This window comes from Convolutriloba macropyga, chromosome 8 (genome assembly GCF_964194025.1).
Source record: "Convolutriloba macropyga chromosome 8, txConMacr16.3, whole genome shotgun sequence".
Classification (NCBI taxonomy): Eukaryota; Metazoa; Xenacoelomorpha; order Acoela; family Convolutidae; genus Convolutriloba; species Convolutriloba macropyga.
This window is the reverse complement of record NC_134475.1, coordinates 9,398,820-9,412,559: the sequence shown is the minus strand read 5'-3', so window position 1 is coordinate 9,412,559 and position 13,740 is coordinate 9,398,820. Positions and strand designations below refer to the sequence as shown.

Sequence of the window (13,740 nt, the reverse complement as noted above, 5' to 3'; positions counted from 1 at the left end):
TAATTTTTTAATTCAACATAGCAACAAAATGATCGTCTTATTCTGTTTTTTGTTCACGTCCATCAGCTTTCCTTCTGAAGTGGTTACAGCTTAGATGCTAGTTTCTGATGACAGAATTCAAACGCAGAAGAATTTAGTAGTTTAGACTAGAGCGAAACCCAAAAGACAATCCTTTTGCAGTAACTGCCTTCTGTAATATTTGTTCTAGAATATCAGATTTCTCTAATCTCATAGCGTAACCGAGCAAGTTTGCCACTTGATTAAGAAAGGCCCAAAGATTGAGTTCTTGTTTTTGACGGTTTAGGATTTATCTTAGATATATTTACACTAATTTGCTGTTCTTCTCTAAAACAAAACACACAGAACTAACGACTGGACTCAAATAGTCTTTTTTTCAATCTGCAATTGTTAATAAAATGCAAAAAGTAAAGAAAATGCAACCTCATCAAAAATGCGCGTCACCATTGATATTTCGGCCAAATTGGTCGGAAATGCGCCAATGTTTCGAGAGGCATACTCTTTTGCCAGAAATTGGAATTCTTAAAGTTTATTTTTGTATATAGTTTTCCAGTAAAAATGTCAACTTATCGTTACAATTTGAAATAATAAACAGAATATAATTACAGTTTGCAATTTTACAATTTACATTTTTCAAAGCAAAAAATGCTTGCAGATCCCAAGTCAATGTGCCATAAGACGAGATCTCGAAGATTTGAGGTCAAATCTGTTCGTAAATGAGAAATCGGGTAAGAATGAAAATCGAGATCAGAAGAGTGAGAGACAAGATCACACAGTCATTGACGCACCAATCCACGCTGAGTATTCTCTATTCTCCTTAGCCACCACTTTCACCTTGTTCGAAGTGACTTCCCTCAAATCCTTCTCAATTCTCTCGGCGATTCCCGGAAACAAAGTATTGCCACCCCCAAGAACAATATTCCCATAAAGTTCGGCGTGATACTTGGGATCAATTTCCTGAATTGCGTTATAGACCGCCTCCACGATTCCCGGACCGGGCAGGTTGTTCAGGTAGGGTTTGAACATCAACTCGGGTGCTGTGAACAAGGCTTTGCCCAGAGGGACAGGGTCGTATTTTGGAACCGGGATGAAGTCGAGGAGGATTGTCTCATTTGTCTCTGGTTCGTTTTCGAAGTCGAGCGCAACGTATGTTCTGAATTTGGCGATGTTAGTTCCATCCTCGACTTTGTTAGTTTTGATGACGTCAAAGTGGTGGCCAATCAGAAGACACATCCATACTAGAATAAACCCAACTTATGAAGTCACAAAGACCCAATTTTCCCCAGCCATTTTGTCTCTTAGCCCGGGTCGAAGTTTGGCGGTCAATTTTTGTAAGAAATGCGGTGAAAAGCGGTGAAAAAAATAATTTTCACCGCGTTTTCTTACATCTTTTTGTGATGAATGTGGTGAAATGCGTTGAATTATTTTTTTTCACCACATTCACTGCAATCGCCGCATTTCTTACAAAAAAGTCACAGCATTCACAGCTTTTCGTACAAAAATTCACCCAAAAATCTCGTCGAACCGGGAGCCGATGTATTTTTCTGGAAAAAAGAAGGAACTAAAGTGCTGACCATTTCATACCTATTATATATTAGGCTTTGTTTTCGGATTGGACACAAAAGCTCTCTGATCAGACCCTCTTAATTCTTGGACTGGGGATTTGGTGCGACCCCGGACCGTAGTCTGGGCAAAGTTTCAGTGACCCAAATCTTGCTCTCCGTCGTGAGTCTGTTCAGAGCGATCTTGGGTCTCAGACCTCAACCTCAACATGACAAGACATTCAAATTAAAAGTGGCGGAAAATTAAACAATTTTCTCGGCTCAACATTTTTTTAAACTTGATTGATGTACGACCGTATATCTCTTTCAACAATTAATAGAACTGTTGAGCTGCTCATTTTGGTTGCAAATTTTCTCGTTTATTACATGGAAAATGTCCGAAAAGAAAAATTTCAATAAATTTTGCCTATTGTGGAAACGATGCCATTTTAAGCGTGTAATTAGCCTAAATTTTTTTGGCCCGAATTTCAGTAGTAATTACTTGATACCAAATTCAAAGACTTAATTGTTCTTGAGAATAGTGCTATGGGTAATTTCAAAACAACTAATTGTCTTTTTAAGCCACAATTAGTAACGAGAGGGCTATCTCTGAAATTAATCACCAATAATGTTTTTTTTTCGTTCAGTAAATACAGTATCTGGAGAAGGGGGTAATTTTGAAGCAAATTTGAACTAAATTCGTTTCGTGTAACTACGTTTCCGCAAACACCTTCATAACTCTTATCTTAAAATATGGGTCGTGAAAAAGCCCGACAGTATCGAAAATGTATACTCGATTCTTTGGACATTGGCCACACGTAATGATTAATGTTATTTGTACTCCCACTAACAGGTGATATCCGTGCCCCCTAGAATCAGCCTTTGAGTCGCGACATCAATTGGAACCCCGTCAATGATGGGAACCACGAACGTCATGTGATGTCCGGATTCGATCACGATCCCAGTTTGAGGACCCTGGGCGAACTTGAGAGTCATAACTGCGGTGTCAACGAAGGTCACTTCCGGGACGCCCAAACTGGTCAAAGCTCGACTCGCCATCTCCCTTGTTTCGCCCGAAGTGACCGGGGACTTGGTGATCACAACTGAACTTTTCTCGGGTTCGATTTCCAAATTTTTGTACAAGTCTTTCCATATCTAATCAGAAAAAGTTCAAGTTAATTAATTTTCCGAAGGAGCAAAAGTTACAATCCCTTGGAATCTTTGTAGTTTCTTTGTATATGGTTTTCTATCAGCTCATTTTACGGCTGTTTTTAAAGCTGTGTGCGGACTTAAAAATTGAATCATAGAAACAACACATTTGTTTTCCTCAGAACTTCAAATTTTGTTCAGAACATGAGTGTTTTGACATTCCGACGATTTAAACCAAAAAACCCAATAAACTTTGATGCAGAAAATTAAGTTGAAAATAAGGGTCGTTTTATTTCGGGTCGAGACCGGGTTAACTTGTAAGAACTTTGCAAATTTTTGGAAGAAGAACTTACAAAGGCGGAGAATCGCCTTGCAAGAACATGCAAGAAACTTGCAAGTTCTCACAAGTAAACCATTCGAACTTGACACGGGGTTTTAAATTTTAGATGCAAAATTAAATGGGGAGAATAGACCCCTACGTGAAAAATTCGATGCTGCTATGCAGTTTATTTTGAATTATAGTAATAATATTAATTTTTTTCTATATATTTTCCTGGACAGTTGCCTCTTAAGTTCAAGGTACTGGAAATTTTTGTTGTAATTAGTTGTCAAACTTTTGTTTAGATTTTAGTTGTCAGATTATCTTTTAAAAGCTTGAAGATTTGCAATCCCCCGTATGATATAAATACAGTTTCGAATATGAGAAAAATGGATTACAATCTAAGAAAAACTGTTGTGAGTGATAGTGTTCGTCTACAAATCAAGTCTCAAGATAATTCAAGTCCACGAGACATCATTGATGACTCTGACCCCATCAGTGATGCAAATACTGGTTTGACGCAAAACTTTCAAGACCTGAGTGTAAAAGAGCAATTCCACACAACACCAGGAACCATACTTTTCACCCCCAACACTGTCAATAAACTCAAAAAGGTGCAAGTGTTAGAAAACTCGGGGCATGAAACCAACATTGGATATAGTGGTTGGAGCTCAGAGCACGACTCGTGGTTTAATGCGAAATCCATTTGGGCCTATTCGAAGCACAAACATAACTTGAACAATCGCAAAAAAATGAAAAAAAGAAGTTTCAGATAAAATTGACCTACTCCTCGTGTCGTGTGAGCAAAACCAGCTTGATGATAATTTCTTTGGAAACGTTGAACAAAAAATACAGAACGAGAACAAGAAACTGCCCTGTTTACAGACAATATTTGGTTCACATTTTACAATATGTCGTTTCGTTCCGGTCAAATTTAGAACTAAGTGGTCACAACTGCTTACCAACATCCTGGATGATTGTGCCAAAACACCAGATAACAAACTAAATTGGCAAAAATTGTTTTCTGTTTCGAAGTGCATCCTGCGTGCGAGCAACCGAGGAGTTAAAAAACATAAACGAAATCATGATCAGCGGCTCTCCGATCGCAACGATCGATGGAGTGCAGATGAATATGCAAACTTTTGAAAAGAAGCCTTGGCAATGAAACAAGCGAAGAAAAAATCCACAAACGTAATAGAAGAATTAGCCAGCAGAGCTAAAAGTCTATGTTGGCAAGGTCATTCTGGTCGCGCCGCAAAAATCCTGTCAATTTAGCGATAACATAGCTTTTGAATAAATGAAATCTGACAGCAAGTACACTGCAGCTGGTCCCTCCAAGATGTATCCAGAGCTTCTATTGCACGCAGTAGAGTGTACTGCTCCTGACCACTCTGAATCTGCCCTTAATGCAATAACAAGGTTTTTTAAAGGCAGAAAGCATGGGTAAATTCCCTTCATTTGTTTCAAAAGCCCTCTGCAGCGCATCGCTCACCGCTCTATCCAAAAAGAAAGGAGGAGTACGCCCAAAAACTGTCAGTGAAATCCTGAGGCGCCTTATTTCTAAATGCTTAGTGAAGGAAGCAAACTCAGAAGCAATTGAGTTGTCGATTCCATTCAGCTAGGGGTTGGAGTCAGCGGCGGTGCGGAAGCAATTATCCACTCTGCAAAAATCACCTACGAAAAGATCCTGAACGCCGACTTTAAGGAAGGAGTGCTTCAGATTGATTTCCGAAAAGCCTTTAATTCGGTTAAGCACTCACACTTACTACAAGCAGCGTGCGATTTCATAACAGTTATTGCAGCCTTCACAAATCTTTGCTACTCTCAGCACGTGCCACTACTGTATAATAACGCCAGTCTTCAAAGTGAATGGGGTGTTCAACAAGGAGATCCCCTGGGTCCACTTCTCTTTTCGTTGACTTTATGGCCTGTTTTAGAAAAAATAGGAGACGCGGTTCCAAATCTTACCCAGCACACTTGGTAATTGGACGATGGTTTCGTTGCAGGTTCCGAAGATCAAATCCGAACTACGCTCGATATCTTAGCCAATGTAGGTCCCAAAAGGGGTCTGTATTTGAGGAAAGACAATTGCGAACTCAGGTCAATCGTAGATTGACCCTCAGTTGATCGAGAATTTACAAGAAAAACGGGCAACGGTTTTGAAGTAGTGGGTGCCGCAGTCGGATCACCAAAATTTATTTCTTCCTGCCTGCGGAAACGTGTTCAGAAGTTTGACGTGATCATCTGGATGATCCTCAATGTGCTCTCGACATACTTCGTTATTGCCTAGAGACACCAAAGTTAGTCTACTTTCTACGCACTAACACGCCGACAAGACATGTGATTGATGCTTTAAAAGTCTCCGATTCCAACCAACGGGATACGTTAGATCAAATAATAGGTACTGTCACCTTTGACAATGCGTGGAAGCAGTCAACCTTGCCAACAAACATTTCTGGCCTCGGAGTGCGACAATCGCAAGAGCAATACAGAGCCGCATATGTGGGCTTAGTGTTAGCTTCTGATGACTTCGTTCAGAAAATTACAAACCAGCGTGCGTCAGACAGTAGAATTTTTAAGGAACTTTATGCAAAGCTTGAACCTTGGACTTGAATTCCTACACACAGAAGAAAATTCAAGAAACTGTAGATACTGAAAAGTTTCCTGAGCTGCTAAGAAATCAGTCGACAAACAGGGAGAAAGCAGGACTGCAACCACTGTGTTTGCCTCATTCTGGCGATTGGCTTGCAGCACCTCCAGTTCCTGCCTTAGGTCTTCATCTGAGTCCCAGTGAATTTCAAATTAGTGTCAAGTACAGACTAGGGATTGCAGTTTATGAAGATGAAAGAAAATGCCCTTACTGTAGTTCTGGGACACTTGACATTTTTCGTGACCACGCCGTCATCATCTGTCCCGGAAGAGGGGATCCAATTTCTGGGCATGACAGGTTTCATGACCGTTTTGCATCAGCTTGCTCAGCAGCTAACTTGTCCCCAGTCATCAAAAAACGGAACCTTATTGAAGGAAACAGTTCTCGCCCTGGCGACATATTTCTGCCTTCATAGAAATCAGGTCGTCCAGTTGCTCTAGACGTCACCGTAACTTCTCCAGTGCAACCAAACATTATAAATCATGCGGCACAGTAGTCTGATTACGCGATTGAAGCAGCCGAAGAGCAAAAATATGCACAAAACGAAAATAATTGCTCTGAGATAGGAATTTTGTTTGTTCCTCTTGCTGTTGAGTCATTGTGTTGTCTGTCAGTTATTCTCAAGAAAGCGTTAAGGTGCATAGCTCTGTTAGCTGACAGCAAGAATTTTCAGTCACAGGGACATGCTATCGCTTTTGATAGATTGGCTCAGTCGGTTTCCGTTGTGATTGTACGAGGATCGGCTACAATGTTGCTTGCACGAGTCCCGTAGCACCAATTTTTGAAATATTTTGGGCAAATTCTATTTTGGGCAAACATTTTGAACTCCAGGAAGAGTGGAGTCTTTTGAGAAGTGTCACCCAATGAAAGGGGACCTTCGTTTTTGTAAATTTTGTCTCACCCAACGAGCGGAGAGAACATAAATAAATTTCAAGAGTTCAATAAAAATTGGAACAAGAAGAATTTTGAAACTTAAGGAGAACAGGACTGACGTTATAGAGAGCGATTGAGAAGAATGAAGAATTTTTCAACAAAAAACACACTTATTTGAACCTTTAATGAGCAAAAACTTTTGATTCGGAATCAAAGTTTCATAACAATGATTTGTATTAATTCACATTTTTAATGTGAAGAAAAATATATTAGTCTAATTTCTGAACTGTTTTTGTTGTTCTGAGTTTCATTTTGCCTATTTTCTGTTCAAAGTAATAAAAAATATTCTAAATAGTGACAATATGATTAATACAATGAAAAAATCTTTTGAAATCATTGCTATGAGTTTAAATATCCAACACTAAAGTTGCTAAATTTTCTGAGAATATTCAACGCCTCCAATTCTTTTAAAATTTTTACTAAAAAATTGGCGCTGAAAATTTCACTGATTAATAGTTCAATTCAGCTAAATGTCTATAGTACTGAAGTTAGTAAAGTTAGTGTAGTAGTGATAATTGTCAAGTGAGTAAAAATCACTAGTAGCGTTACATCATTATGAACAGTCTTGTATCCCAGGTTTTGGTCCAGACTCAAATTGAGCTATGATCAGATCCAATCGAGCGCACACCCCTGTGTTCCTAGACCGAAATTACAGGGTCTGGAAAGCGGTTCGAGCGCACAATAGTCTGGACCATGGTCTGATTTCGGTCTGATCAGAGGTCAATTCGGTCTGGACGGTCTGATTATAGTCTTTATATTCTGGACCATTGTCTGGGTTTGGTCTGATCAGAGGTCAATTTGGTCTGAAAGGTCTGATTTCGAGTGCATCTTTTTTTAAGTTTTTTTTTGTTTTTTTCATTGAGGGATGTTGGCTCTGCCAAGAGGCAACAATAAAGCAGCGTTCCGATCAGAGACTCATCTAAAGTCCGATGACTCTGATCAGAAACAAGGAGTCCACATGATAGCAAATGCCGATCCCCTCAGGAGGAAATTTTGATTAACTGAAGACCACGAAGTTTCTTGTGGAAAGCTGTCTAAGTTCATCCATTGAGTCAGAAATATGAACTAAGGGGTATGGTAAATAAATTTTTTTTCTCAACTGTTAGGTTTCGTTTTCATCAGCAAAATTTTTAGAATGGGCTTTTCCTTAGATGATTTTAATACTGCAAACACCAGTTTTTATGAAATGAATTTATTATAGCAAAATTAAGAGATTTGTTCATAATTAAAATCTTTCTCTGATCAGACTATTTTGAGCGCACTTGAGTTTGATCATTGCCTGATTAATGGTCTGAAATTGAGTCTGGACCATTGTCTGAAGATGGTCTGATCATAGTCTGTTTATAGTCTGGACAATGGTCTGAATTTGGGTTGGATCAAAAGCGCACTATGGTCTTGACAGTGGTCTGGGTTGGGTCTGATCAGGAGACATTTTGGTCTGGAAAGTCTGATCAGAGATCATTTTGGTCTGGTTGGTCTGATTAGAGGTAACTTTGGTCTGGAAAGTCTGATGAGGGGTCATTTCAGTCTGCATTGACTGATCATAGCTCAATTTGGGTCTGGACTTAAACCTGGGATGCTTCCTAAAGAATATTAAAAATCATAAAATATATCCGTCCAGTTTACTCAGGAAGAGCGAAAACTTCATATTATGACAATTCCAACCAATCTTTTGTATTGATAGAAATAGCATTAATTGCAAGCCCCAAATTCTATAGTAACTGTGGTTGCAATTTTTTCTGCTTTTATGGATACAAAAGTCAGTGATTGCTGTGAATTGTCATTCTGTAAGGCTTTCACTCTTCCCAAATGCGTTTCCAAGAGAGGTCGCTGTCTTATAAGATTTTCTAACAGAAAGTTACAAAAACAATTTTCTCAAAATAAGAGTTTTGCAAGGCATCAGTTGAACCTGTGGCAATACAAAGTTCATGAAAAATTGGGAGATGACCAAAAATTGACACAAACACTTTACAAATGCTTTTTAGAATTTTAACTTGAAAACCAAAAAAATTAATTTTTATGTGATAAATAAATCAAAACCCAGAAACGATAATAACATAAAATCAATGTGTTTTATAAAATTTATATCAAATACAATTAAACAATTCTGGCGTTTAGTCTATTTTGGGAATAATTTTTGAGTTTTTCACAATAAGAATCAAATTTTAAATAAACAAAAGCTTATAAAATTTTCAAGTACACGAAAGCATTTCAAATGTGCACATCGTTTAAGGTTCAAACCAATAAAGAAAGAGTAATAGGTTCAACCAAAATGCAGTTCAACCAAAACGAACTTGCATGAATCTTGCAGGACAAACAATCATCTTTTAAGTTCTTATAAAATAACCATATTTTTGCAAAAGCTTGCAACAATCCTACAGGATAGCCATTAATCTTCCAAAATCTCATACGAAAACTATCTTTGGCCAGTTATACATGGAGATTTTACAAAAATTCATCTTTTGCTGGCATTTAAAGATAACTGTAGACTCTGTTCAATTGTTTCTCTATCCTGTGCTTTTTATTCCAAGTATGGAGGCCTTGTATGAACTTAAAAAGATATTTGGCGTATAGTACGCGCAAAATGCATCCTCAAGGTGACCAGGCCAGTTGGTCTCAAAATTGGTGCGGAAAAATTTAGTTAAAACACTGACCTGGACTCAAGTAATTTTATGGTAATTAATACCTAATACTGTGATTTAAACTATTTTTCTTTCAATGATGCTTGTTCTGTGTGCAATGATCTAACTCTTGGGCGTATTTTTCTGGTTGCAACAAAGTTTTTTTTATAAAATATTTTGAAAGCGTTTAATACGTTTTTAAAGAAATTTCGATTCTTTCATCGCACATATCTTGCAATGTTTCCGGCTAGACTCGTATACCAATTGGACAAATTGATTAAAATTACCAACCACTAGAGAGCTCAGCCGAAGGGAACTAATTAACAGGGTAGCTCTAACTCCACGCTGCCCAGAGGATTGTTGAAAACATGTAGAGTTGAGCAAAATAAAACTCTTGGAAAATTAGTTTAGGTTCCCGAAATCTTCAAGTTAAAGATCAGGAGTAGCCATAAAAATTCAAAAACGGCAACAAGGTTAATCGGTTTGTCGCCGAAAAAAAGCACAAATTCAGTAATTATTATTTCAAAAATTAGGAGGCAAATGTTCAAAAAGCTATTTTTTAAACACGCTTGACCTTTTTTCTTAATAATATTTAGTTGGTCTGATCATGGAAATTAGTGACGACAAAAAGCATGAATGTCCCCTTTCCACGAATTCGGGTGTGTAATTAACCTACAATGGTGATGCGTGGAAATGAGTGACACAAGCGTTGAAAATGGTGAAAAACTTTTCCACGCTCGGCCAAAAACAGGAGTCGTAAAAATTTGTGACGTATTCAAAATTGAAGCAAATTTTGAATTCAATTTGCTTTTCACAAATTTACACATACTCTTATAAACCTAATATTAAAACGTGATCAAGAAAATAGTGACAAAATTGTGAAAATGTACTCGATAAATCCGACATTTGCCAGGAATGGAGATTCAAATCGCTTTACTGCGTCACAGCAGTTTACGAATACAAAGAATTTCGAGCGCACGAAAGTCTGATAACAGATCATTGTAGCCTGCGAATGTCTGATAGAAGGTCACTTTGGTCTGGAAAGGTTTGATCATAGGTCAATTGGGTCTCTGACCTCAACTTGGATACTTTATTGTGATGTATTATACCTCTATTATTCCGTATGGGTCGGTGAGGTATCCAAAATTGACAGGAAACAACATTTCGTACACATTTCGCAACAGTTTAGCCACAGATCCGATCAGGACATTTCCATCTTCATTGTAAGACACCACATTCTGCATCACAATTTTGGGAACATCACTTCCTAAAAGCAAACGAGGAAAAATTAGTTACTAACGATGGATATTGGATGTGGGTTTTGTCGGTTTTGTTCATGTAGAACCGAATGGGCTTCTCTATGATGTATCATGATCAATCGATGAGCTCCTAAGGAACCCCAATCCGGATTTGGACGGGTCGCAGGTTTCCTGCCGGGATTTTGACCAACGTTCCATTTCTCCGAGTGCTACGAAAATGGGGTGGGTGGGGGAGGGGGGGTGAGTAGTTCATTTAAGATAATAGTATTCAATTATTTTAGATTTTTAGTTAGTTTGTTATTGTATTTGTATTTTTACCTGGTAGTCCAGCTTTCATAAAATAGGACCCGCCGTCAAAAACAACGACATCTAGCTGCGTACTACTTGGTTGCCATAACGACGCAAAGATAATGATGAGAGAAAACGTCAAAAAACTATTCATTCTATAAACTAAAAAAAGAGCTGTAACTTTTAGTCAATGAACTATCGCAAACTAAATTCAAACTAGAAACTGATGTTTTTGTAATTTTCAATTAGCTACTTTGAACTATATTATAGTTTTTGACTCTTTTACTAATTCAGTTCGAACAAAGAAGCATAAAAAGACGAAAAGTTGAAAAACATCTAAGAAAGCACGTCTTTTAAAGTAATTTATAACTAAATTGGGGTATAAAGTTTTATATTATTATAAAGTGAGTTAGAATCGAACAATGAGCACATATCAAGTGAGTTCAAAAACACACTAGAGGATATAGGGACCAAAAGAAATTTTATTTGATTGAAAAGATTAGTTCATCGCCTGTAAATATCTGCTATTTTTGATCAAGTTCACAAAAGTTCGCCTCAAATACGATCGAGACCCTCCGTTTGTGCCCCTCCAGCTTGTTATACACCCCCATTTTAGCGCACGAGCCATTACATAGTAACTCAATAGTAAAAAATATGGCAAGTGAGCTTGGGGAATGCAAATAATATGGATGCGCACTAAGCTGGGGGGCACAAACGGAAAAGATGCTAGATTCGATTGATAGTGGATTTCAATGTTACCCTGGTCGAGGTATCGAAGCTAAAAATTGCAAAAATTGAAGTCAATGTGACTGTCTTGAACTAATCCTGAATGTCTACGCGGTGGTCGGGTGACATCTACCGGCAGAGTACACTGGTAAGGAAAAACAGTAAAATTTCAATACTGAGTTGTAACTTGTTCCGGATCTTTTCCGTTTCTGCTACCAGCTTAGTGGGCGCATATTATTTGCACCCACCCCCCTGACACACGTGCAATATTTTTACATATTGATTTACTATGTAATGGCCCGTGCTCTGTAACTGGAGGCGCATAACATATTTTCACAAACGGAAAATATCCCTTGTTCCAATCAAGAACTTTAAAGAGTTTGGGTGAGATTCAAGCTTTTGTCTATACACAAAAGGACAACAAACATAATAAGGTCAGATATCATAGAGAGAATTTTCTCCGCTCACGCCCCACTCAGCTCAGTGTGTGCATATTATTAGCACCCCCAGACGCAAGCGCTATATTCTTAGATAATATTTACTAAGGCTTTACAGAGAAGAGGGAATTAAGTTCGGTTACCGATGGGCGAAAGCACAATATGAACTATATGGCAAGGCGAGTATCAAATATACATAAGTATGTGAGATTAAGTGCGCATACCGCAATGATGAATAGTTGAGAGAATTTCTGTTTTCAGCGCATAAAGCGATGGATTCGGTGAAAAATTTAGAGCTTATATTTCAAATAAAAGTGGTGAAAATTATAGAAAGACAAAAAATATATAAGAACCGTATGTGACTGAAGGGGTAGTAGATATAACTGGAACTGCGAAGCGAAATTTCAGAGGCTGCAGTTGGGAGCGCGGAGCTTTCCATGTAGGAATTCTGGTGAACATTGTAAAAACAAAACTAAAAAGCTCAAATAAACACAACTTTCATTGCATGTGTCCTCATTACGCCGCAGAGGTATACCCAAATTGTCACGGGCAAATATGCTCGATCTGTGTATTTCTCGTTTGTTTTTCCTATGTATATATAATGAAAATGCAACAATATTGCGGAAAATAGCTCCTTTAGCAAAAACAGGCAAAATTGAAGGGAATTGCGCAACCCGTGTTCGCAAAAGCGTCCAAATTTTTCGCCGCGAAAAAAAGTACAAATTATGTATCCTACTTTTAGCGCATTTTGTAGCACGAATCTGCTCCATTTATGTATCCTTTCTTCGCACGCAACGTAGCTCGATTTCCCACTTTAATCCGCAATTAAGCCTAATTTAATGCACGTTTTTGAGCATAAAAGTGATTTTTAAAAATTTTTTAAAACTGCTAGTACTTTTTACTACTTTAATACTACTTATCAAAGGCAGTCCCACAAAATCGGCAATCCCCCATTGAGATACAAAACCTTTGATGAGCGATGGATTTTTCGGAAAGAAATTAATTTTTGTGGCACCGGGACGTACACCATATATGCCACAAAATAGATTCCACCAGTGAAAATAAATTTGGCCAATGAAAATAGATTTGGCCAGTCACACATAGACAAACAAAGCCTTTTTGTGCGAGGGATTTTTCGGAAAAAAATCAGTTTATGTGGCACTGGGACTTACATCAAATATTTCAACTAAAATTAAAATGCGCGAAATATAATGGTAATTTAAAAGGACATACAGAATTACTAAAGCAACAGAAAACGGTCAGAAGCTAACACTCGTTTCCAGGTAGAGTCAGTTATAGTTTGAATAGAACATTTTCCCACTAAAACGTTAAAACTTTCTCAAATTTTTCAAAACCAACATTTCTGGCTGTTTGAGCACATCAACACAATCCATACACTTGGTAGTAACGAATCAAAGCCCAATAACTTTGAAAAAAAGTGATTAAGAGCGGTATTTTGAAGGTTGTAATATCAGAAGACGTTTCCGAGGGAAGAATTTTTGACCACGAACGACAATCGCTGTCTTCTAGGGGACAATATAGTAAAAATTGAGCAACCGAGAAAAACAAAAACGTTATCGAAAAATGCTCGAATAAACATTTTGATTAGTTTGCAAACCAAATTTGTTGTTCAGTGAATTGAAAACAGAAAAAAATGAATTCGACTTCAAAATTTTTTGATGATAATTGTCGGATTTTTCGGTCAATTTTCCATATTTGGTTAACAAAAACAGCTTGGTTTCTACATAAGTGCCCCTAATTATAGTGCCCATGAGTTTACAAGTCCAACATTGTTATAC

The 13,740-nt window shown here is 37.8% G+C and overlaps 2 protein-coding genes across 2 annotated transcripts in view; both read right to left on the bottom strand.

The window, feature by feature from the left end:
• LOC142344358 (NACHT domain- and WD repeat-containing protein 1-like) overlaps positions 1–13,740 on the bottom strand; it is a 309,470-nt gene that overhangs the window by 89,309 nt on the left and 206,421 nt on the right. The gene's annotated exons all lie outside the window — the stretch shown is intronic.
• On the bottom strand, positions 532–11,037 carry LOC142343911 (uncharacterized). Its single transcript, XM_075395301.1, has 4 exons — positions 10,809–11,037; positions 10,341–10,498; positions 2,411–2,714; positions 532–1,256 (listed from the first exon to the last, which is right to left on the bottom strand). Exons 1-4 carry the CDS (start codon positions 10,930–10,932, stop codon positions 787–789), a joined length of 1,056 nt encoding a protein of 351 aa, XP_075251416.1. The 5' UTR covers positions 10,933–11,037; the 3' UTR covers positions 532–786.

Excerpts from the sequence above, each read along its gene's own strand:
- LOC142343911 (XM_075395301.1), bottom strand. The coding sequence starts at position 10,932 with ATGAATAGTTTTTTGACGTTTTCTCTCATCATTATCTTTGCGTCGTTA. Across the intron at positions 10,499-10,808 it reads TATGAAAGCTGGACTACCAG|GAAGTGATGTTCCCAAAATT; the intron begins GTAAAAATACAA and ends GTTTGCTTTTAG. Across the intron at positions 1,257-2,410 it reads AGGGGGCACGGATATCACCT|TATGGATGTGTCTTCTGATT; the intron begins GTTAGTGGGAGT and ends GGTTTATTCTAG.